Genomic DNA, 25,468 nt, shown 5'->3' with positions numbered 1-25,468 from the left:
CGAATCCAGCCGGGATGGAGGGAAAACAAGATTGGAGAACGCGCAGAAAAGCCCAATAGTGACAAGAGAAGGGCAGCGAGGCACGGTGGAGGCTGAAAAATATTTTCCTCCAATCTTGGTACGTATAACCGCGCTAGTGGAGGCTGCTCGCGGTAGTCAATTCCTCGCCCTGCTCCTCATCATCTTGCCCTCATCGCAGCTCGCCGTTCAGCCACTTATGGTCAGCTCGATGTCCAAATCTGTCAAACCACTCCACGCCTCGTACATGCTTGCCTTGACGAGGTTTTGGACAAATGTAACACTAGGGCAAATCTCAGGGGTAGAAAAATAATTCAGCGAAAACTCAAGAACACAAGAAATCTTCTCACTCCAGCGCCTGAGCTCCAGGCCCACGAACAGGTCGTCTGCAGTACTGGGCCTTCAGTACTGCTCATTGACTTGTGGGAAAAATCACAAGAAAACAGGAGCAGAAATCATAATACCACGACTTGCATTAAGAAATAATGGAATTTTCATTACCCAACATAACTTTCCCTAGTTCGATCATCACGTACGTTTGCGCATACGTTGTTCACATTATTGCATCACAACTCCATTGCCGTATCAAGAAACCCATGTAACAAATACTACCTATTAGTGAATGCCCTGCCTTATCACAGAGGGCCGTAAAATACAATGTTAACATATAAACTGATGAAACCAAAAATTGTTTATGTAATCTAGAAGAATCACTCTATATATTAGTGATGTCCTAGTTCATCATTAAGGGCCACAAAATGCAACGTTAACTAAGTGAAACTATTTCCATTTTTCTGTATCACTCTGTCCCCTTGCTGGCCTTATACGTATTCACTAGTTGCATCTGTACATCCTGTGATACGGTATTGTGCTCCAGATACTCCATCGAAAATTCACCTTTCCCCTGCAGAACACAACAGTCAATAATGAATTGAATAGGAAAACCATCATTCGTTGGTTCTCCCTATTTGCTAGCACTGAAACTCCCTCAAGTAAAAAAGAAGAGTAAATTTAAGAAAACCCAAAGTTTTATGGTCTAAGTTGCAGAAAATCACAGATATTATGCTCCTAACTCCTAATGTTTCACAAAACCCTACCCCTATCATGTTAAGTATGCATTTACTTAAGTTTTCATCTTATAAAATGTCTGAAATTTTAATTATTGATTTCTTAACCACAAATATTATGGTCCAAAGGTTTCACAGAACCCCCACAGATATACAATATTGTTTTAGACATGCTAAATTGACATAAGATTCAAAAAAGGTTGGGTTCTATGGAACTATTTAACCATAAAACATGTGGTTATGTGCCACAAGTCATAATACCCATGGTTTTCTACAAATTTGATCATAAAATGTGGGGTTCTCCGAAATTTACTAAAAGGTCTGTTTTCTAAACCGCTGCTTTTATTTACAACAATTCAAATAAAAATCAAAATAGATTTAGCATTATCAATGTGCATTTTCTGGGTATATATAAGTCAATAAAAGATAGACAAGTAAACAAGAATAACATTTGACCTGTGTCATTGACCGAAGAGACGTTGAATATCCAAACATATTGTTTAGTGGAACCTGAAACAGAGGGAGATGAGATTCACGTGTACTATTAAACACAACAGCGAACGAGAAGGGGAAGCTATGTAAACAGTATCCATGTTACAAATTATGGGAAACCCTTATTCTTTGTCTATAAGCATGCGCATGCAAGTACCAAACCAGCAAAGCAGTAAAAAGAAAATTTCGAAAAGAAGAATTAGTAAAATGGGAAGTGATTTTTTTTGTGCAAAACTAGCCAGAGTTCTTAAGGGTACATTAATACAATATCTATGCCACCAACCCACCACATCTGATACTCATTACAAAGGCACTTCCAGTTCTGTTATGTTGTGGTTAGTTCTAAAATGTTATTCTGATTTATTCAACATTGCAACTAGCACTAGTGACCAAAGTCCACTGACAATCTGCAAATTTGTCAATTTCCATACAAGATGAATAATGCCATATGGTTCGTGCCATATTCTTATCTGCCAACATTTTTGGATGTTGTCATGTGAGCACTTGTGATACTTGTACAACAAGCACACACCATTTAAACAAATTACAACTTTTATACGATTAGAAACAAAGAACGAGGAATCACAAAAGGATAATTTTCAACACAAAAACGTAACACCTTTGTTTGTGAAGTAGTTGAGAGATATTGAGCATATAAAACAAACAAAAAAAATGCCATTTTGAAAAGTATTTCTCTTCAAGAGCTAGATCACAATACTATTGCCAATATGGTTTACCATCTTCTAACAATGAAGCTAACAGCATAATTTCAGCAAGGAACTCTTAGACATTCTATTTTACTAGCAAAGAATATATGAAGCACTATGTTTTTTCAAAATTAGATCATATGAACCAAGGCTTTAGTTCTTTACGTACATGGCAAACCACAACTGTGTCGTCGCCTTCCTGATCATTTCCAACAATGATACCCTTTCTCCTGTTTTCCACATAATGTAAACAATATTAGACTTCATAGGCATGGTATAACTTGACAGAAATGTCTCCAAGGAAAATTTAATAATAAATGAGGAAGGACAAAAATTTGCCCCCAAAAAACATCATGGGTCAACCCGTATGACATGCAGTGTCATGCCCAAATGCCATCACCACAGCTGATGGCACTACAACAGACTGTCTTTCCAGCTGTAGTTAAATAGCATGAAATACAAAAAGGAAAACTTGGCGTGAAACTGATTAATAGTGTGCTAACTCTAACTGATTGAAAGTGTGGTAACCATATATTTTAGCAGTAAGAAATAGTTGATATCAAACACTCACTTGTTCATGTCACCGGTTACTGTCCCCTGGAACTCTGTAGGAACTTTTAGTTCCACCTTCATTACCGGTTCCAATATTACAGGTCTAGCAGAAGCATAACACTGGCAAATGGAGATATAGAAAGAGCAAATTAATTTATAAGATATGTATTTTCATCATTCTAATGTCACAGTTTACTTGAAAGAATGGCATTTGTAGAAATATAACAAGTCTCACCTGTCTAAAAGCATAGATAGAAGCTAATTTAAAAGCAAGTTCACTGGAATCCACTGCATGTGAAGCACCATCAGTCAGCACAATTCGAATGTTCTCCACAGGATGCCCTATCAATGAACCCCTGCAGTGCATAGCATGGTAACACAAACACAGGTTATCACTGCAGAGAGAGAGAGAGAGAGATCAGCTTTTAACATGTGATGAAGACATGGACTCACGAGTTGCAAGCTTCCTTAAAACCCTTCTCAATTGCTGGTATGAAGTTTGAAGGAACTGCTTGTCCAATGATCATGTTATCAAACTCAAATTTACCATCTGATCCTGATGGAAGAGGCTCAATGTACCTGCATATTGTTGCTTATTGTCATGACAACTGACAACTCCATATCGACTTCAGCAGAATAATCAATAAATGCATTTGCAGGAGTATTGTGCATACCCAACAAAATAAACAATTAAGACAAGTATCATCAAAAAAGTTTATTAAACACTATGACACAAGCATTTGTAAGTTTTCTAGTGCGGCATAAGGAACACACACCTATGCGATGGTTATGTGCAAATATGAAATGGCCAACACAAGCTTTGGATTTCATGCACAAATTGAAAAATCCAGAAATTGATACCAAAGATGGACCCAGAAGCCTAAGCCACAATCATAATTTATAGAAGTGAATCCTGGGATTGCATGTGCTAATTAAACAAACAAAATAATTGATACCAAAGCTGGGTGCACACAAGTCAACCAAAGGGACACAAGCAGCACCAGTATAACATGTGTGAGAAATGGAGCCAGTAGAAAAAGAAGGAAGAGAGAATAACAGCATAAAATAGCCAGTGCACTGAACATGGTCAGAATTATAATCGTGTTTTTAAGCAAAGCTGAGGCTAAGGCCTCAGCAATATATCTACTGAGGTCAGAACTAAAATAGGAGTTGCAATTTTCATTTTTCAACAATCAAAAGATAATAAACCAAAGAGTCACATGCTTAAAGAAATGGAAGCATGTATTGAGTATTAGCGTGAGAAAAGAAGGACTGCCTAGGAGCCGCATTGAAAGAAGCCCAGGTACAGATAAAGTATGTGTAGATTTAATGGTCACAAGTTGCAGTCAAATGACAGAAGACAGTGCAACAAGGGTTAAGAGAAGTAAAAACACATTTTACTCCTTCAATCAGATATAAGTTACATTTTGGGTATCACAACAGTTTTGGTGGTGAAGTGTGACCACTCAATTATGTTTTGTCATACTACAATATTATGAAAGTAATTCATAAGAGATGAGACAAATCAACACATCATTTCATATTTCCAATCAGGATATTTTTACTCGTCCAACTAAATTTTATACAAGTAAAATCATGGAGCACATAGTAATCTATTCTAAAGGTTTAGTCTGAAAAAGTAATGTAAACGCTAGTCACTTTGCTTTGCACGTCCGGCCATCCCCACCACTTCTGGTGTGGCGGTGTCAATATGTGCTTTGTCCTTCCACCAGTCACTCAACATGGTTATAATAGCACAGACTGCATTTATCAACTAAGCTTAATGTGTCTTCATAACTACCGAACCAATACTATCTACGAACTTAAGCGGAAATATACTTTTAAAATATGATGTCTCACAAATAATTGAGAAAAATTCAATCTGACTGGATAAATATACACTAGCCTACAAAGATATAAGTTTTAGGCTGCAAGTCTAGCAGACCATATATTCCCATGCCCAAGAGATGGAGAAGGCCCCAGATGGTCCTGCTATTAACCAAAATCAAACTTGCCAAATTTGGTATTAAAAGTTATGTGCTGGTAACAGGTGTACGTTCCATTTGATGCATCGCCAGCATTTGTGTTAGGTGAGGAAGTATTATGAGTCTTTAAATCTTGGTGTGCAAGGGCATTTGGGATATTTAGATTTCTTTTCTTGCAAAATTTGGTAAGATTGGATATGGCAGCAAACTAAACATGCCCCTAATGACATCCAATTACTTGCAGACAAAGGAGAACAGCAGTGTAGTTGCAAATCATTCTAGTTGAAGACTAACAAAAACATCAAACCAATTTAAACTTATGGTATGAAGTATGAAAATTAGAATTTGCAGCTGCGAGCTAAAATGAATATATTTTTTAACTGCTTTGTAGTTTACAAGTATTTTCTACAGCAATCATCTTTACTACCATAAAAGCCTCTATTGGTGGTCAGTGAATTTGCCACCACCACCTACTCCCATTGCAATTTTACAATTTACCCCCTTAACTTCTTAAAAATCAATCAAATTAGATGGATATCCACATAAAATCAAATTGATATGGATATTTCCTATATAAAAAAGATGGTCACATATTTCATGAAAAACATTTTTCTATTTATTCTAGGAATAACATAATATGTTTTTATCATTTGCAAAGCATAGGCATTCAGCTAGTAACACTAGATGGATTGAATTGCAATGCATTTGACATTTACTCGGTGCAATTGATCGCTTAGGTCTGGTGTCCTACCATGGTGCACTTCATGAGTACTGTTTTCAGTATCACCACACAATACTCATCATACAAGTGACAATCATATATCCTTGAAGCACATAAGCTGAAGATATACCATTTAAACAGCCTCTAGTGGTGGTGGCAGTGAATCTGCCACCACCACCTACTCCCATTGCATTTTTACAAATTACCCCCTTAGCTTCTTAAAAATCAATCAAATTAGATGGATATCCACATAAAATCAAAATGATATGGATATTTCCTATATAAAAAAGATGGTCACATATTTCATGAAAAATATTTTTCTATTTATTCTAGGAATAACATAATATGTTTTTATTCTTTGCAAAGCACAGGCATTCAGCCAGTAGCACTAGATGGATTGAATTGCAATGCATTTGACATTTACTCGGTGCAATTAATCGCTTAGGTGTGGTGTCCAACCATGGTGCACTTCATGAGTACTGTTTTCAGTATCACCACACAATACTCATCATACATGTGACAATCATATATCCTTGAAGCACATAAGCTGAAGATATAGCATTTAAACAAAAATGAAATTGTTATTAATAGTAAGGTTTATAAGAGCTTACCCACAAACTCGTCCATATTGACCTTGGCCGCCAGATTGCTTTTTGTGTAAGTAATCAAATTCAGCGCGCTGAGTGATAGTTTCCCTGAAGTTCACACGAGGTTTCCCAACCTTTGCATCAACCTACACATGTAGAAGACAAGTATAAGATTTATCCAACATTTCAATAGCCATACAGGAGATAAGATGATTTTAATATTCAGCGCAGGAGTGTGGTTATTGATAAAAATAGTAGGCATATAATCATAAAGAAGGCCCAATCAGGCATCAGGCAGTGCAAATAAATTTGTGAACTCTTCTGTTTAATGCTCACCGCTCAGTATCACAAAAATATGTGAACATACAGGTGTTTCATTTGACTAATCAACCCACTCTTAAGATGATTTGGTCCACATTGAGGTCACCCTACAGTTTTGGCATGATGACCCGGTTTTTCAATCTTACCTTGTCACCATGAGGGATGGCTTGGTCATGTCACCATTTCAAACCATTCCATAAACTAAAGAGGATTGGATGGCGCAGTTTCTGTCGAATTACACAAACCAAACACCATGATATTTCACCAAACCAGTGCAAAATAGATTCTGCATAATTAACCGACTACCAGTTCCCTATTGATCATTTGAGCAAAGAACCTCGGTATCAAGAATTCAGGGCAATGATTCATGAGTTACTATGTAGACCAAGTGACCAACTCAATGGTCTCTCTGTTTTTCCCTAAACTATTTGTAGTCATGTAGTCAATTTTTAAATTTTCACCAACATGATAGACTAGTTTCATTAATATGTACTTACAACATAGAGTTTGGAAATTATTAATCAAAACACCACCTCAAACATACCTTCAGGTCTAGGACAATACAGGGATAAACCAAACCAAGAATAATACAATAGTATCCTTAACAATTTAATGTAACATCCAACTCTGAGATCTCTTAATTTTGAGGGTAGCTTTGCTGGTAGCTATATGATTCCCCCACACAATGCATACCAAACAGGTAGCAAATGATCTTTTATGGCTGTCCACAGTAACTACAATGTTTTACTTATTCTTCCTATTATGTTGGCCAGTATTTTATGATTACATTTTGGTAAAATCAGATATTATCTACCAACTTAATTGGTATATCATGATATGTGCTTCACTAACTGGTAAATCCACAGCCAATTAGGCATCATATGGACAAACTATCTGACAAAAGATGGAACTAGTTTGGCTGTCATTTAAGGATGATTTCATCAAACATTCTGGCACTATAACTTTACACAGGCAAGCTTTAGTACAATTAATATCCATCATTCCTACATTGTATTGCACACGTTGCCAGGGGGAACTAATAATGCCATTGAATTACGCATCTATTACCTTGTACTCTCTCCGGATACGTTCAACATAGATATCCAAATGCAGCTCACCCATCCCAGAAATAATTGTCTGCAATCAAAATTTACACTTTATACTTCACAAAAGATAGATTTGAACACACATACAACAGATAACAACACAAACCTCTCCACTTTCTGGATCCAGACCTACACGGAACGTAGGATCCTCTTTCTGGAAACGATTCAGAGCCTTTGAAAACTGAAATGATATGGTAATTAATAATTCATCCCATGTATGATACTAAAGTTAATATAGCATTCTTCAAAATAGAAAATTAGTTACTTGTCCTCCAGAATCTTTAGATACAGGGGAGACGGCCAAGGACATCACGGGTTCTGGGACATTCATGGAAGTCATCGTGTATTTCACCGATCCATCTGTAAATGTATCACCTATTGATGCAAGAAGTAACGGGTGAGATCCTAAAATGTCAACCAGACAACAGAAAAGCACATGGGAGTATAGTGGACGGAAATACTTCTTGAATATCATGCACTTCACTCAAAATTTTACCTGATGCACAATCAACACCAAAGACAGCAACAATTTGGCCAGCATGTGCTTCTTGAATATCCTATATTGACCAAAAATAAAGAAAATATTATTAGCATAGAAGTGGACTTCCTTATAAAGGAAGCAATCAGCTCCAATGATCTGATCAAACTAGGGCTATCAAGTATCAACGAACCAAGCTCGATCAAGCTTAGCAGTCTAGGCTCGAGCTTGGTTTAGACTCGAGCTTGACTCGAGCCTCATCAGACTTCAAGTTTCAGGTTGGGCTCAGGTTTGGCTTGTCCTAGCTTCAAGCTTTCATCAAGCTTCTAGTGCATTGAAGATTGCATGTCCTGTGTAATAATACTAGATCGCAAAGTAAACTAGCAGCCTGGCATGCTCAGCCAATTAAAGTAAAGGGCTAGTACATGCCTAATTGCCTAGTACATGTGTACACTGATGGAAGCACACCATGCAACTTTTTTTTGTTGGAATATGTGCTATTAGTACTCCAGTAGTAGATGGTTGGTCTGTGGTAGTAGGGTGTGAAAATTTTAATGATGACATGCAGACCTGATGTGGTGTGTGGCCTGTGGGATAACCCATAGCTGCAGCAGAGCAGATAGAAAAATAAAGTAAATAGTGTGCGGTCTTGTTGACAGAGAGTGAACACCTGAGCTCATCACACCATTCAAGCTTGGTTCTATGAGGCTCACAAGTCTGCACATAGGCTCGGGCTTGGTTCGTTTACAACTCAAGTCAAGCCCAAAACAAATCAAGCTCAAGCAGCTTGCAAGCCTCGAGCTTTTCTGACAGCCCTAGATTGAACTAATATTATTCAAGATTTAGATTAAAAAATATGAACTTACCTCCATCTCGTTGGAGTGCATCCTTACCAAGCGAGGAACCTAGAAAACATAACAGCACCAGAATTAAAACTCTTTATAACTATATAATGTTTTTCTAGCATAGTTGCTACTCCCTCTATCCCAAAATATAGTTAATGTCTCGCCTACTCCCTCATCTCAGCCAATCACAACCATCCCTCATTTAATTTCTCCACCTACTTCCTCATCTCAACCAATCACAACCATCCCTCATTTAATTTCACCTCTCCAGAAGTACTTATATTATTTGAAATTCGTCAAAGAACAAGAAAGCTAGTCAACTCCATAGTGATCATAGCTATAACAGCATGTGTGTTTACTATGCAGTAGCACTTATAAAGAAAAGTCACTCTGGCAGCACATAATGAAAACAGTAATTTGTACTCTTCTACCACAGTATATCTGTTACGAGCCCCAGGGTATGATTGGATGGGATAGCGATGGGTAATCGGCGGCCTTGGCTTCGGCGGCCTGGCAGCCCGCCGTTCCGTGGCTGACGACAAGAACAATCAGAAGGAGATGAGAGAATGGCGTGGAGGACAGCTCGAACATGTTGCAGATGCTCGGACAATGTGGCACTGTAAATCAAAATGTCGTCAAAGAAGACGAGTACAAACCGACGTAGGAACGGAGACAGCACTGTATTCATCAACGCCTAGAACGCGGCTGGCGCGTTGGTGAGGCCGAATGGCATCACAAGGAACTCGAAGTGGCCTTGGTGGGTGCAGAACGCCGTCTTGAGGATGTCATGCCAGGTTTGAGATGAATGCGCGGGTAAGGCCGAACCGCGACGAGTGTCGTGCCAGGTTTGAGATGAATGCGATGATCAATCGCACGGGGGGGCGGCAACCCCGTTGGTTCTGCGAAGAGGTCGTTGAATTCATCTAGCAGTTGCGGCAAGAGGTCTTCGCCAGCAAGCGCCGCACAGTACGACGCTCGGGGATCGGTGAGGCCATGGAGTGTGACCTCCCGGATGTTACGCCAGATCGCCATGCGCATGTTGCGGAAATCCCAAAGAATTGGGCCCAAGGAGCGCAGCCATTCTGTACCGAGGATAATGTCGACGGCGTAGACCTCGAGTGCGAAGCAATCCACAACAAAACGTTCGCCATCGATAATGAGGTCCAGGCCATAGCAGCGACCCGGGCTCGCCAATCGGTCACCGTTAGTGACCACGACGCGAAGATCCTGGCGCACTGGTACAATCGGGCAGCCAAGGTGGTGTGCCAATTGTGTATTGATGAAGGTGTGCGTCGATCCCGAGTCCACTAAGGCGACCACTCGTTGGCCCCCAATGGTCACCGGCAGGCGCATGGTGTTCACACCGTTAATGCCGGCGATCGCATTCAGGGAGACACGTGGTTCTATTGCTGCATCGTCCAAGGTGTTCGATGCTTCGTCGTCGGTGGCGAACTCGTTGTACTCGATGTAGAACAGTCGAGCACACTTGTGCCGCAGACGAACTTCTCGTTGCAGTTATAGCAGAGCCCCTGGCGACGGCGTTCGGCCAGCGTCAACCGACGAAATTGGCACGGTTGCGCCTCGGCCGTGCCATCTGCCCCTACTGTTGACGCGGTCGGTGGAGACTGAGGCGTCGGGTTCGCGCGGAAGGGTTGGCGTGAGGCCTGATGGCCACCGCTGCCCACCTTGAGCGCCTTGCGCTCGTAGGCTCGAGCCAAGCTCATCGCTTCCTGTAGATCAGCCGGCTGGTGAAGCTCGACGTCGATCGCCAATTCCTCTCGGAGTCCCACCGTGAAGAGCTGAATTTGCTGTTGATCGGAGAGGGCCTCGGATGTCCGGCTAGCTAGCGCCAAAAATTTAGTTTGGTATGCCGCCACCGTGGACGTTTGTGATAGCCGCTTGAGCTCGCCAATGTGAGTTACGATGAATTGGCGGACCGAATTGGCCATGGCAGAGGTCTTTGAATTCCTCCCAAGTCAGCGCTCCTTTGTGCATCTCATAGTGAAAGTACCACTCTTGTGCATCGCCAGTGAGATGGTAGGTCGCCAACCAGACACGATCTGTGACCGGCGTCTTCGGACCGCGAAAAAATTGTTCACGGTGATTGAACCAGTTCAATGGGTCCTCCTTGCCGTCATTTTTTGGGAACTCCAATTTGTAAAAACGAGGAACACTGGTTGTGCTACCCGTCTCGTGTGTCGGCTGCTGTCCCATTGCCATGGGTGTCCCCAGTATACCACCGCGGCCCAGACGAGGTGCGCTCGGGGGTGGCGTTGCCGATGATGATGCCTGAAGCTGTTCTAGAGAAGTTATGCGTGATGTAGCCATTGCTACGGTTCGGCTAAGATCAGCCAAGTCATGCTTCGAAGCTAACAGCGAGATGCCGGCGAGAACTTGCGACATCTGATCTTGCAACTTGGCTATCGGATCAGTAGGCTCAAGGAGGGGCTACACGTGTGAGGAAGCATCTTCGGGCGCCATGAGCTCTGATACCAAGTTGTTACGAGCCCCAGCGTATTATCGGATGAGATAGCGACGAGTAATCGGCGGCCTTGGCTTCAGCGGCCTAGCAGCCCGTCGTTCCGTGGCTGACGACAAGAACAATCAGAAGGAGATGAGAGAATAGAGAAATTGGAGATGAGATTGGTAGATTAATTCTGCTTGATTCCATTATGATCTATGGTTGCCCCTTAAATAGGTTTACACACGTGAACTAGAGATAATTAAACTAACAATCCTAACAAACCTAATCTAACTATTTTAATTACTAATCCACTTGTGTCTGACTGGGACTGCCCCAGCCGATCCGGACTCTGCAGCCGAGCCTGACTCCTTGCGTCTGCTATACACAATGCCGACCATGACAATATCCCTCCTGTTGCATTCACAGCATATTCAATCTATAATTGTTAGTATCTCAATTGTTACTCTTATTGGTGAGAGGATGACACTCAAACTTGGGGCAATTTTCTGTTTACTTATCACCAAATGCCATACATCCCGAGGGGAGGTTGGATACATATTTATAGCTGCATTCTAGCCTAAAAGGATGCTGTCCTAGAGCATCCTAACAACCTGTCCTAGAGCATCCTAACCACGTGTCCTAGAGCATCCTAACAACCTGTCCTAGATGCTGTCCTAGTAACTGAAAGCTGAAAAAATAAGGGTAGGACACCACAAGACCAAGACCAAACAGCTCAAGACTTATTCCTTCATTCTCCCCCTAAGTCTTGTGCGTCGTTTTGTGGGAAGGTTGAGCCAGCCCGATCCGGGAGCAAAGTTCAAGGAACTTGATCCTCCCAAGGGGCTTGGTGAGCAGATCCGCAAGCTGGTCCTTGGTGTTGATGTAGCTCGCCCTGATGCTCCCTTCCTCCAAGCAGCCTCGAATGAAGTGGTACCTCACCCGGATGTGCTTGCTCCGTTCATGAAAAACGGGATTCCTTGCCAGGGCCAGAGCGGACTTGCTGTCCACCCTAAGCTCCACTGCTCCAGTGTCTTTGCCGAGGAGATCACCGAGCAGTCAAGCGAGCCAGAGTGCCTGGGTCGAAGCAGTGGAGGCCGCTATGTACTCGGCCTCGCAGCTGGATAGGGCCACCACCTGCTGCTTGACCGACTGCCAGCTAACGAGGCACTTGCCGAGGAAGAAAAGAATCCCGCTCATGCTCTTGCTAGTGTCGATGTCGCCGGCGTGGTCGCTGTCGGTGTACCCAATGAACTGTGCCTTTCCAGGGCACCTCGGGTAGTAGAGGCCGTGGTCGAGAGTCCCCGCAACGTAGCAGATGATCCTTTTCACAGCCTGCTGGTGCTCCGTCGTCGGTCGCTGCATGAACCGACTAATGTAGCCGACGGAGAACGCCAGGTCCGGCCGTGTGTGGGTGAGATAGCGAAGACTCCCCACAAGACGCCGGTACTGCGTAGCGTCCACCTCCTCCGCCGTGCTGTCCCGACTCAGCTTCAGCCTCTCCTCCATCGGGGTGAGGGCTGGGTTGCAATCGTTGAGCCCAGCTAGCTCAACAACGCGCTTGGCGTAGGCGAAGTGTGATCCCGGAGTCATCTTGGTGCACTTCGATCCCCAGATAGAAGGAAAGGGGCCCCAAGTCACTCATCTGGAAAGTGGCCTTCATGTCTTCCTTGAACGTTGCCACCTCCGTATCCTTGGTGCCGGTGATCACCAAGTCATCAACATAAACACCCACCAGCAGGGTATTTCCTCCATTTCCCCGCCGGTAGATAGCAGCCTCGTGCGGGCTTGGCTCGAAGCCCATCCTCTTGAGCGTGGAATCCAACTTGGCATTCCACGCCCTCGGTGCCTGCCTCAGGCCGTACAAAGCTTTGTGCAGACGTAGCACCTTGCCCTCCATGCCGGGGATCACAAAACCCGGTGGCTGGTGCACGTAAACCTCCTCCTTCAAGTCGCCGTTGAGGAACGCCGACTTGACGTCCATGTGATGGACGCGCCAGCCTTCCTGAGCTGCCAGCGCAAGAAGGAGTCGCACAGATTCCATCCGTGCCACTGGGGCAAAGGCATCGTCGAAGTCGATCCCCTCCTGCTGCACGAAGCCACGTGCCACCAAGCGAGCCTTGTGCTTGACGATGGCTCCGGCTTCATCCCTCTTCAGCTTGAACACCCACTTAAGAGAGATCGCACGATGACCATGAGGAAGGTCAGCAAGCTCCCAGGTGCGGTTCTCCTTAACTGCGGCCAATTCCGCCTTCATTGCGGCGCGCCATGCCGCGTGTCGCTCGGCCTCTGCGAAGGACCGAGGCTCGCCGTCGTCGTACGCAAGGTGCAACTGTTCCTCCAGGTCATGAGGCACCAGTCCCGGCACTGGCTGGTCGCCGAGGAGGTCCTCCATCGTACGGTACCACAGGGGCTCTCCATCATGGTAGGCATCGATGCGATCCTCATCATGTGAGAGCGGAGTAGCGAACTGCACCGGGCTGCGCTCGACGTGAGCTGGTGTTGGTGTGGACATGCCCTGAGGGGTGGCTGTTGGTGTCGGTGTGCGTGGGGTTGCCGGTTGTGGTGGTGTCGATGAAGAGCTCGGCGCAGCCGAAGTCATGGCTCGAGAGCGTGGCGCGGCCGAAATGGCGGGTGCCGGAGTTGGAGACTCGGAGGCCGGGGTAGGCACGCTCGGTGAAGGGGAGCTGCCCACGTCTCCAGCTTCCCTGAAGTGGATGTACTCGACAATGAAGTCGTCGTACGTCGGAGTAGAGCCGTTGTCCACCGTCGTGTCCCATGTCCATCCTCGCCCTTCGTCAAACACCACGTCGCGCGCCGTGCGCACACGTGTCTCTGGGTCGAGGATGCAGTAGGCCTTTGAGCCCTCCGTGTAGCCGATGAACACCCCTGGGGTGCTCCTGTCGTCGAGCTTGCCGATGTGGCCAAGCTCCTTGGCGAATGCGAGGCAGCCGAAGACTCGCAGGTGGGAGACCGATGGTTTGCGCCCATGCCAAGCCTCGTATGGCGTCCTGCCATTGAGAGCCTTGGTAGGTGAGCGGTTGAGGATGTAGACGGCCGTCACCACCGCCTCCCCCAGAAGAGAGCCGGCATTCCTCTCTGCTTGAGGAGGGCTCGAGCCATCCCCACAACCGTCTGGTTGCGCCGCTCAACGACGCCGTTCTGTTGCGGGTTGTTCGGCGCAGAGTAGTGACGGTGAATACCTTCATCGGCACAGTACGACGCGAAGTCAGCCGCCGTGAATTCGCCGCCATTGTCGGTGCGCAGGATGCGCAACTTGCGGCCGCATTCCGCCTCCGCAGCAGCCCGCGTGCGCCTGATGGCGTCCGCAGCCTCTCCCTTGCTACCGAGGACTGTCACCCACATGTAGCGGGAGAGGTCGTCAACGAGCAGCAAGAAGAAGCGTCGTCCTCCTGGTGTGGCCGGAGTCACCGGGCCACACAAATCCCCGTGCACGAGCTCGAGCCGCTCCTTGGCTCGGAAGCTCGTCTGATGAGGAAAGGGGAGCCGCCTCGGCTTCGTCAACACGCAGACGTCGCAGAACTGCTCCATGTGGTCAAGGCATGGCATGCCCCGCACCATCTCCTTGGTACTGAGTCGCTTCAGGGCCTCGAAGTGGAGATGGCCGAAGCGCTCGTGCCACTGCCACGCCTCGTCATCCCGGCGGGCGGCGAGGCACACGGGTTGTGCTACCTGCACGTTGAGGATGTAGAGTCGGTTGTTGCCTCTGGTTACCTTGACAAGGAGGCGACCACGGCGCTCCCCGATCTTGCGCCGATCCCAAATCCTCATAACTCCGTTCTTGATCACCACGCATGAGCCTTCCTCTTCTTCCAGCTGTCCAATGCTGATGATGGAGTTCCTCAGCGCGGGGATGTAGTAGACTCCGGTGAGCAGCCTGTGCTCGCCGGACTTGGTGGTGAAGATGACGGAGCCGGTGCCCTTGATATCCACGCCAGAGGCATCCCCAAACTTGACGAAGCCTCGGACGCTGGGATCAAGCTCGGTGAAGAACTCCCGTCGGCCGGTCATGTGATGGGTGGCCCCGGTGTCGAGGACCCATCCATCAGTCTTGTCGTTGTTGGAGTCGTCGCCAAGAAGGGCACGTGCCTTCGGCTCTTCTAGGTGGAGGAAAGCCGATGCGGCCGGTGCCGCTGGAGATAGCTCGATGCTTGCGTGTGCCAAGAGCAGGGCCGGTTCTTCCCCCTCCACTTGTGCGGCGTTGGCCTGGCCTTGTCGTGGTTGTCGGCAGTCCTTGGCCCAGTGGCCAGACTTGCCACAGTTGCGGCAGGCGTCGTCTCGCGTCGGCCTGCGGTAACTGGTGGTGCCGCCCTGGACGCCTCCGCGGGCTCCACCCCGGATGCGTCCTCGCAGCCTGACCTGGACGCCTCCGCGTCCCTTGCGCAGATTGCCGCGCTTGCGGCCGCCCACCGAGACTCCCCCTTTTTCCCATCACTCTGGTAGGCCTCCCACTGCTCCCGAGTGAGATGGAGCTTCCCGCCAATGGTGATGGGCCCGGAGAGGGGCTGTGGCTCATCGCCGTCGACGACCTTAAGGCTGCCAATCGCCTCCTCGATCGTCATCATGGAGAGGTCCAGCAGAGACTCGATGGAGCGGGCGATCTGCTTGTACTTCTCTGGGATGCAGCGGAAGAGCTTCTCGACAGCTCTCTCCTCGTTGTAGGTGTTGTCGCCGTACTGCACCAACTTCTGCAACAGAGTGTTGAGACGGAGGGAAAAACCATCGATGTCCTCACCTGGCTTGAAGGCCAGGTTCTCCCACTCCTTGCGGAGTGCTTGCAGCGTGCTCTTGCGGGCGCGGTCGCTGCCGATGCGTGCCACAGCGATGGCGTCCCAGGCCTCCCTGGCAGTCCGCTTTTGCGAAAGCGAGAACTGCATCTCGGACAGAACTGCAGTGATGAGGGCATCCAGCGCCCGTCTGTCTTCATCGTAGTCGATGTCGCCATACCGAACTGCCTCCCACATGTGCCGCACCTGGAGCCTCACCCTCATCACCGCAGCCCACTCGATGTAGTTGGTTTTGGTGAGGGTAGGCCACCCACCACCGAGACCAAAGTCCCTAACCACCGCTTGGATGCTGTGGTAGCCATGGCGCCGGTTAGGGGAGGGAGAGTCGCGCTGCCTGTGAGGGCCGCGCTCCCCGTAGATCCGGCCGCCATCACCGGGAGGATAGCCGCCGCGGCGTGCGTTCTCTGGGTTGCTGCTGGCATGCCTGCGCCCATCTGGGCTACCGTTGCCGCACGCGCCCTCGCCTGGGGCGCCGTCGGCGGGTGCGCGGTCCCCTGGACAGCCGCCGCCATGAGGGTGGGCTGCTGCCCACCGTGCTGTCCGCTCCCGCGCCCTTCCTCTCGCCAGCTCCTCAAGGTCCCTGTCGGCGGTGATGTCGCCGACGATGGAGCCGTTGATGCTGCTGCGCAAGGTCTCAACCTCAGCCTCCGCCGCACGTGCTGCATCTTCTGCCTCCTCTGCTTCCGTCTCCGCCCTGATCGCCGCCAACTCCGCTGCTGCCAGCCTTGCTGCCCTTGCTGCTGTTGCTGCGGTCTGTGCCGCTGCTCGCCTGCGCTCTTGCGCTGCAGCGAGCTCGGCGTCCTACTGACGTCGTGTGCTCGAGGCGCCCGAACGCCGAGACTGTCCGTCGGACATGGCACGCCTCCGGGGGGCTGCTGCGTGGAGAAGGGAAGAGGAAAGGGGAAAGAGGAGCAGCCGGTGGTGCTGCTGTTGGTGGTGGCTGAGTGCTCACTCGAGGTTGGGAAGGGGAGGAGCAAGAGATGTTCAACCTACAGGAAAGTGTGGCTCTGATACCAGATGTTAGTATCTCAATTGTTACTCTCATTGGTGAGAGGATGACACTCAAACTTGGGGCAATTTTCTGTTTACTTATCACCAAATGCCATACATCCCGAGGGGAAGTTGGATACATATTTATAGCTGCATTCTAGCCTAAAAGGATACTATCCTAGAGCATCCTAACAACCTGTCCTAGAGTATCCTAACCACGTGTCCTAGAGCATCCTAACAACCTGTCCTAGATGCTGTCCTAGTAACTGAAAGCTGAAAAAACAAGGGTAGGACACCACAAGACCAAGACCAAACAGCTCAAGACTTATTCCTTCAATAATTGCTTACAGCCCCTAAAAATAGGAAATAGCGCTTTGATTATTAAAAAATCCCACATAAAGGTAGTTACCGACTGCTTCAGCTGCCTTGCGTGATCTCAAGAATTAAGTCTTACCTTGATCTTCTTCCCTGTATTCACATTGTAAATGAAGTCACCCTTCCGTATAACCCCATCATAGATTCTAGAATGACAAAAACATGAAGGAATGATTAGTTCAGTAATAAATTCAAAGCAGCGTATTCCACTTCAGAGTAAAGCATGAGATACTGCAAAAAGTTCAGCTTGTAGATATCACATACCTTAGATATGTCAGTTGACCAAACCGACCTTCCTCCAGCTTAAATGCTAATGCCACAAGTGGCTCAGCAGGAGTTCCAGCCAATAAAACCTGATATCAAGACAATAATAATTCACCATTGAAGCAAAAGTACCCTCAAGTGTAAAAAATAACTTCGTTATTACAAATAAGTGAATAACGGAAACTATGGCACAAATGATCAGTACATGCAAAAAAAATCTTGGCCTTCCTACACGTAACCAATTTTTCAGTCCATCTTCACTTCAACTTGATAGAATAGCTAGTGGGAGATTAAGACTGTTCTAAAGCACACAAACAAAGCAATCTGTACCACAGTTGCCTATTAAATATATCACAGAGATTTTATATTACCTTCTCTTCTGATTTGTTTTGATCAAGTGCATAGTTTTCAACTTCCATTGGACAAGGTAGATAGTCAAGCACACCATCAAGAAGCGGCTGGACACCCTGCAAAACCAGTTAGAACATAAGCTCATGCAAGCAGTGAAACACCCAGCATGTAATTTATAGAAAATCTCACAGTTGTTATTTTTCTTGTTCCCATGGTTGCTATACATAGATAATAACTGAGAAACAAGAAGCTTTCCACACTAGTATTACGTCTAGACATCATTAGGAATTCAACTCAGCTTAAGAACTAACTTCTATTAGCACAGAAGGAATTTAGGATATTCCATTATCAGTGGCAGGACAAACAATATTAAAATAAAAAATCAGAGAAGGCCAGAAACGAGCAGAAACAAACCTTATTTTTGAATGCACTTCCCATGTAAACTGGTATAAACTTCCGTGCTACTGTTGCTCTTCGGATAGCTGCCTGGCAAAATGAAATATGACATCAACACAAAAGTAGTACAGAAGTCCTTTAACGATTAAATCATAAAGTTATCAATATTCTACTAATCCTCAGAAATATACAGTTAGGAAAATAAGTAGATGTGCAATCAAAAGGTATCTTGTGACCAGAAACCCATGTCAATAAATTTACAACACAATATCATATAAAAACTAACAATTTTCGTTATCAAGTTCAAACACATGCAAAAAAACATAAATCTGCATGTTAAACATGTTAGTCTGGTTAAACAGTACCTCTGGCCATGTGCCTGGAAAGTGTTTGTCTAGATACATAGCCCAGACACAGTTATATTTAGGAAGGAGGTAGTATGTAAATATCTTTTAGCACATAATTGCTCCATTTTTCATGTTGACCATTCAAAAAATGTGTAGAAAAAACACTGTTCATTACAGTAGGATCCAACACTTCCAAATACATTAATCTAACACACAAAAAATGTTGTGGGTAGTTATAATAAAAACAATAATCACTTTCCAACAAATAAATGTGCATTGCATAAATTTAATAATCATTTTTACAGCTTGTATAAGGGACAGGGACAACATAACTAGGGACGGAGACAAGCGTTGGGCAATTAGAGCTTGAGCACCCTATAGGTTTATCCCATTTAAACCATATCAAACATTATGATAATTTTGAAAATATAAAATGGCTGGCCAAGTGCACATTGCTCAGCTCCAGGACTGACCAATGTTAGTCTCCACCACTGAACCATAACAATCCTTCAGCATGGTAGAAGACTACACACTTAAATACTTGGTTTTCATCCATACTTATCCCTGGTGTCATGATCCACCTCTAAGCTGGAACAGCTTTTCAGACGAATCTTCTGCTTATATATGTACTTACTCTTGCAAATGTTTTGATCAGTGACACTGCCCTTAATTCGAGCAATTTCCATAAATAAATATATGAATATCCATATCTTTCTCATCCACGGGGGTGGGGTCCTACACACGTCTATGCATTTGACTCGTCACATGATTATCTAGGGTCTGATGGTAGGATGTGAATTTTGTACCCCTTCAGATCATAAATAAAGTATGGTTTCCTTGCTTATCAATATGAGGTTTTACGTTTTCAAGGAGAATACTTGACACCATGCCCCGTTATACCCTTAGAGCATCTCCAAGAGACAAGCCATCGTGCAAGCTATCTTAGATTTTGGCTAGTCTAGCAAAAAAAAAACACATCCAAGAGACTAGCTATTTGTCTCGGGTAGCCATTCCACTAGCCAAATGGGCTCACTAGCTAGTTAAGTTTTGCTAGCCAAACTAAACTAGCCATCCTTCACCTCCACTCATCTACTATTGGGACCCACATAAAAATGTTAACTAGGGTAGTAGGATTAGTTAGTCTCTTGGAATGCATGAGAAATATCACTAGGTTTGCTCTTAGGCTGCATTCTTTTCTCAGTTTTTTCTTAGATTTCCCCTCGGCTTTTGCGCGCACACTTCATGAACGGCTAAACTGTGTGTTTTTGCAAAAGGTTTCCATCGGTCACCGAAACATTTGGGGAGGCAGTCTTTTTACAGTGTGTAAATTGCTAAACCATTCTATATTCCAAAGACTTTAAACTACGCACAAAGAACTCTTGAAGAAATTAATAGTGTTAGGGTGATAACATCATGTAAATATGAATAGAGTACAAACATAAATAAAAAATTATGCATAATGGATCTTTTATGGTGTTTTCGATGTAGTCAAAAATTGGACGTTTGGATGCAGCCTGGAAAGCTGATTGGTCTTCAATGATACTCTGCATAGGGACGATTCCTTTCTAGTTACATTTTATAGTAACATTCATTTGAGATCCATTGCAATACACGGGCATTTAAGTACTGTTTAATATATAATTCCATGTATATTATATATCCATGTAACAATAAAAAACAACAAAAACATGTCAAATGGGCAGAGTAAAATTATTGTATATGAACAAATTAAAGTATGATGAACAAACCTTGAGTTCATTAGCTTGTATCGGTTCATCATTGAGAAAAGCTTCAGCAAGTTGATCATCTACTTCAGAAACAACTTCAATAAGTTCACGTCGCTTCTCCATGACTAAGTCTTGCATGTTGGATGGAATATCAGATGCAACAACATTCTGGCTGCACATTAAACATGAGTTCAGGCATGTCATTGAAATATTCAAATGCACATAGCATTCAGGTTGAAGGACTAGTAAAGAACAGGGACACACCCACTACCACCCTCAAACTTATAAGCCTTCAGCTCCACAAGATCCACAAGGCCTTCAAACTCTTCTTCTAATCCTATAGGCACCTGTACAGCTGCATTGTGGTGCCGAAGTTTGGAACGTGCCTTCAATAGCAAAGATAAAAAAATAAAGAAACAGTCAGTCATGGAAATGACAACATATTACTGTGAAATGCCTTCATCAGAAAAAAGCAAAGGAATGTTAAGACCCAAAATAAATCAGTTAAAGGAACTAGTAATAAGTTGGAACAAAATATCAGGAAAAATAATGCATGTGGAATAAGGTAAATGGTGCTTTGCAGTCGTTTCACCACAAGAACTGTATTATTGAAGTGTAATCATGGCCCATGTAGCATCATACATGTGCTAAAACAATTGGTAGATACTAATAAGGTTATACAGGAGAAAAAGTAAAGGCTCCCAGGTTGCTCCATTACCATTTTGAATAATGTCAACAAACAAAATCAAAACAAAAGGGCAATGTTGCAACTCCATACACCTCGAACACATCACTTCTGTTATCAAGTATCAACTGCATTTTTGCAGTAAAAGGTAACAGAAAGAGAAGTGCCAGAGGTCTCAAACACATCTGTTATCAAGTATAACTACATTTTTCCAGTAAAAGGTAATGAAAAGAGAAGTGCCAGAGATCTCCTTGGCTCCAAAGAGGGTATTTATCCTTCCATCCACTCATAGGTTGTTAATAAAAAAAACAAATTGTACTTTTTTATATACTAGCCTCTTCTGATAAAGTTCTAAGCAAGCATTGCTCCAATTAAGTTGGCCCTCGTTTGATTTTAGGTCAATCCTGCTTCACCACAGTAATTTACACAAGTCTCTTTTGTTAACGTGTGTTTGATGGCTGCACTGCATCATTGCACAGATCAACCAATGCACACTTCAGAAATGGAATGGAATGCTAGATGGACTTCTGTTCACTGAGGAAAATGGCTTCAGAACTTTAAAATACAGCGTAAGTATGCCTCTTACAGTCACACCCCTAAGGATATCTCAGAATGCATCAAGATGGATAGATTCTGGTGCGCTGAAACTCCTCCAAAGTCCAAACCATTGTGTATATGCATTAACTGTTAGGGGCAGTTAAGGCCAGAAGGATATGATTACTGGTAAACTGTCATTGAATATTAGTCTGGTAAAATCAGACATCGGGTGTTAACCAACCAGTTACCGCATGGGCATTGGTAATTCTTGCCTAACCAGTTTCAGAAACCTTGCTCTCATATACCATCAGCTGAGTATTGGGAATTTCAGCACCAACACTTCTGATACAATTCTGATACAACAGCCCATCATCACTCATTTGAAAGTCCAGTACGATGTCAAATAAAAAAAGGTTCATCTTGATTTTTTTTTGGTAGCGTTACTCTTGTTTTTCCCATCATTTTTCAGTTAGCATGTATCTTCCATTCGGTTTTCCTAAAATATTTTCCTTCTTTTGAAAATTCTTATACTTTCTACAGTATATTTGTTTTCTTACTCTCTCAATCCTCTCTAAGTTTCTTATTTATATTGATGTATCATGTTCTTGAGAAATTCTGTATCGCCACAATGGAAACATGTGTCAACAAAAAAAGATCAAAGTAGAGTTGATGGTCACCTGGCTGAGAACTTTCCATGGATCAGCCCCCATACGATCCAACTTGTTGATAAATGCAACCCTTGGAATTTCATATCTTCTCATTTGCCGATCAACAGTAATTGATTGACTTTGTACACCACCAACACTACATAGCACAAGTATAGCACCATCAAGAACACGAAGCGCTCTTTCAACCTCAATGGTGAAATCCACATGACCTGGAGTATCGATGATATTAACCTGCATAAAATCGTATATTGAGGTTTCACTTTCAAATACTTATACCAAAACTCAAAATGCAATCTAAGACTGATCCAAAAATCATAATACATGTAGCTTCTGAGCATTTTGATACATAATGACATAATAGTAATTTACTACCTCCGTTCCAAAATATAAGCATTTCTAGGATTTTTAGCATATACTAAGGAGATGTCAAAGGATTCCCTTCTAGTCACGTCAGTGGTTAATTTCTGAATTTTGAATTAATTAGATTTCATTTCTAAGCATCTGATTGGCTCTGGAATCATGAGAGAAATGCTTATATTGTAGTACAAAATTTGAATCCTAGAAATGATTATATTTTGGAACGGAGTGAGTATCAGACATTAAAGTGATATAAACAAAATTTAAGCATAGAGTGCAAAATGAAATGAAACCGATATCCATACAAGGAAGCACATGAGTAAACACGAGAGAGAGAGAGAGAGAGAGAGCAAGCAGTTTCCGATCAATAGCCAAAAACAACGTGATCTAGCGGGCAATCCGGCGTTAATAAATCATATACTAGAAAGATAAGACAGAAGAGATGAAAATTGATGGACCTGGTATCCATTCCAGGTGCAGTAGGTGGCAGCGGACTGGATGGTGATGCCCTTCTCACGCTCGAGGTCCATGGAGTCCATCTTCGCGCCCACGCCGTCGCGGCCACGCACCTCGTGGATCTCGTGGATCCGACCGGTGTAGTACAGGACCCGCTCCGTCAGCGTCGTCTTCCCGGAGTCGATGTGCGCGGAGATTCCGATGTTCCGCATCCGGTCCATCGACTCGCGCCACCGCGCTACCTCCTTCTCGTCCCGCGCCCGCAGCGCCGACGCCGAAGACATCCCCCGGCGGGCCGACGCGGCCGCCGCCGCGGCCGCAAGCGAGGGGGCGTCATCGAGCGGTTGGAGGAGAAGCGAGAAGGGGCGGAACGAGGAGAGGAGGCGGGAGGCGGAACGCCGTGCCATGGCCATCGCCGCTTGCGAGAATCTAGCGGCGGCGGCGGCGGCGGCGGCGTGCTGGCTCCTAAAACCCTACGAGTAGTCGGTTTGGTCGAGAGGGAGCTGCCGAGCAATCAGAAGAAAAAATGAAGAGAGTGCAAGTTTTGCTCAACCCGTAGTCATTTTTCTGAAAAATCTTTAAACATCGTTTCGGTTTTCAACAAAATTCTAAAAGTAAGTCGATAATACATGCTCCGTAATAAAATACATGGCATTGTTGATTTTTAAACATACTAGCTCCTGTTCCATAATTTTTGTTGTTTTAGACAAGACTGTGATCAAACTTTTAAAACTTTGGCTATTAATGGTTTTAAAATATTTAGTTTAAAACACTAGGTCAATATGTATAGATGAGTCATAAAAATTGTTTTAATAAAAAAATATTTATTTATTTTTTATATATATTTTAATAGAAAATCATAGTCAAAAATAGATTTAGAAGATAGTTCCATTGTCTAAAACGACAAGAATTATCAAACATAAGTAAGTAATATTTTGAAATCCCGATGAAGAGCCTACAGACAGGTGAATAGGCTTCTTGAAAATGCGTAGCAGCAGCGATCAAATTCAACTTTGACTATAACTTCCAATCTCTAGGGTCGGAGGCTTTGGTCAGCTTTTTCAGTCAAGCCGAGAAAGTTGGTCAGGACCTCTGGTCAAACACACTAGAGCTTTCGGTTAGCTAAGGAATTTTTCAAACAAAGGTAATTCCACGTAGGGCAGGAAAAGTAAAGCACAATAGAAATTATGCATGCCAAGTCATAAGTACTAGAAACATAAAAAGTCAAGTGCATAAAGAAGATCACAGAGAGAGGGACATATGGAGTTTTAGGATCTCCGCTGAGAAGCTCCGGAGAGTAGGGTCTCGATTGACCCTAGCCTCACTAAGCAACCACAAAGATCAAGTTATCTCGTTTCCTTGTGAAAGCGACGTGTACCTTCACAAACTTTTTATGGGGTAATCCGTAGCTCAAGGATGCTCGCATGCGACACCTAACCATCTAGGGGTCTTTCTTCAAGAGTAATAAGCTCCAAACAATATCCCAATCAATCCTCAAAGCTCAATGATCACCCTAGCCTTCTTCGTCTCAAAAAGCAACCCCTAAATCTTTCGAATCTCTCAAGAACACACCCTAGATATCAAAGTGGGAGATGTTCAAAAGTGCCCTAGGGAAGCTAGATGAGATAAAAACAAAAGTGGAATTGCCAAAAAAAACAGTTAGAGGGTGAAGGAGCTTTTAAACCCACACCCTACGTCACCTAGCCATTAGACATAATAACCCAATCACTGGAGCCCGAACTCTCCGGTCAACACTTTAAAGAACTTCTTGAACCAATCGACTTGATCCTCTAGTCATCCTAACTAAACCTTCCAATCATTGGCTATCATAACTCACCAGAGTGTGCAAGTGTTATGCCAAGTTTGTCTCTCTTAGCTCTAAATTGATCTTTCGTTAATAGTATTGAAGGTACAATGTTTATAGTCCCCCGTGACTATACGTCTTTTCTAGGACTCAAATTCAAACCAAAAATAAATTTAAATTGATGTCAGATCCTTTCGTTGTCTTTCTTTGAAAATCACCATTGTAGTCACGATCCATTGTACCAATTTTAGACCATTATTTGCATTTATCTTATTCAAAACATTAGTCACTTAAGCATTTTATCATTAATCATTTACAACACACTTATGGGAGTTTGATGCACTTTCACAGTTAACTATTTAT

The 25,468-nt window shown here is 44.3% G+C and overlaps 1 protein-coding gene across 1 annotated transcript; it reads right to left on the bottom strand.

Annotated features, from left to right (window-relative positions):
- Window positions 1-520: 520 nt before the first annotated feature.
- On the bottom strand, window positions 521-23,819 carry LOC102714994 (elongation factor G, mitochondrial). Its single transcript, XM_006650194.3, has 20 exons — window positions 23,304-23,819; window positions 22,498-22,719; window positions 20,863-20,984; window positions 20,620-20,770; window positions 18,543-18,614; window positions 18,149-18,244; window positions 17,778-17,866; window positions 17,593-17,659; window positions 8,901-8,939; window positions 8,053-8,113; window positions 7,822-7,931; window positions 7,663-7,737; window positions 7,519-7,587; window positions 6,154-6,275; window positions 3,290-3,415; window positions 3,072-3,192; window positions 2,856-2,956; window positions 2,454-2,514; window positions 1,542-1,595; window positions 521-922 (listed from the first exon to the last, which is right to left on the bottom strand). The coding sequence occupies exons 1-20, from the start codon at window positions 23,712-23,714 to the stop codon at window positions 818-820; spliced, it is 2,274 nt and encodes a 757-aa protein (XP_006650257.2). The 5' UTR covers window positions 23,715-23,819; the 3' UTR covers window positions 521-817.
- Window positions 23,820-25,468: the final 1,649 nt, after the last annotated feature.

The sequence above is a fragment of the Oryza brachyantha genome, chromosome 3, assembly GCF_000231095.2.
Source record: "Oryza brachyantha chromosome 3, ObraRS2, whole genome shotgun sequence".
Taxonomy (NCBI): domain Eukaryota; kingdom Viridiplantae; phylum Streptophyta; class Magnoliopsida; order Poales; family Poaceae; genus Oryza; species Oryza brachyantha.
Note: the sequence above shows the minus strand (reverse complement) of the source record. Positions and strands in the feature narration are given on the sequence as shown.

Bases quoted from the DNA above. Each gene is read 5' to 3' on its own strand.
- LOC102714994 (XM_006650194.3), bottom strand. From the start codon at position 23,714: ATGGCCATGGCACGGCGTTCCGCCTCCCGCCTCCTCTCCTCGTTCCGC. The intron at 18,245-18,542 runs GTTTGTTTCTGC...CTGGTTTTGCAG, and splicing joins GAAGTGCATTCAAAAATAAG to GGTGTCCAGCCGCTTCTTGA. The intron at 6,276-7,518 runs GTAATAGATGCG...CTACATGTGTAG, and splicing joins GTATCCGGAGAGAGTACAAG to GTTGATGCAAAGGTTGGGAA.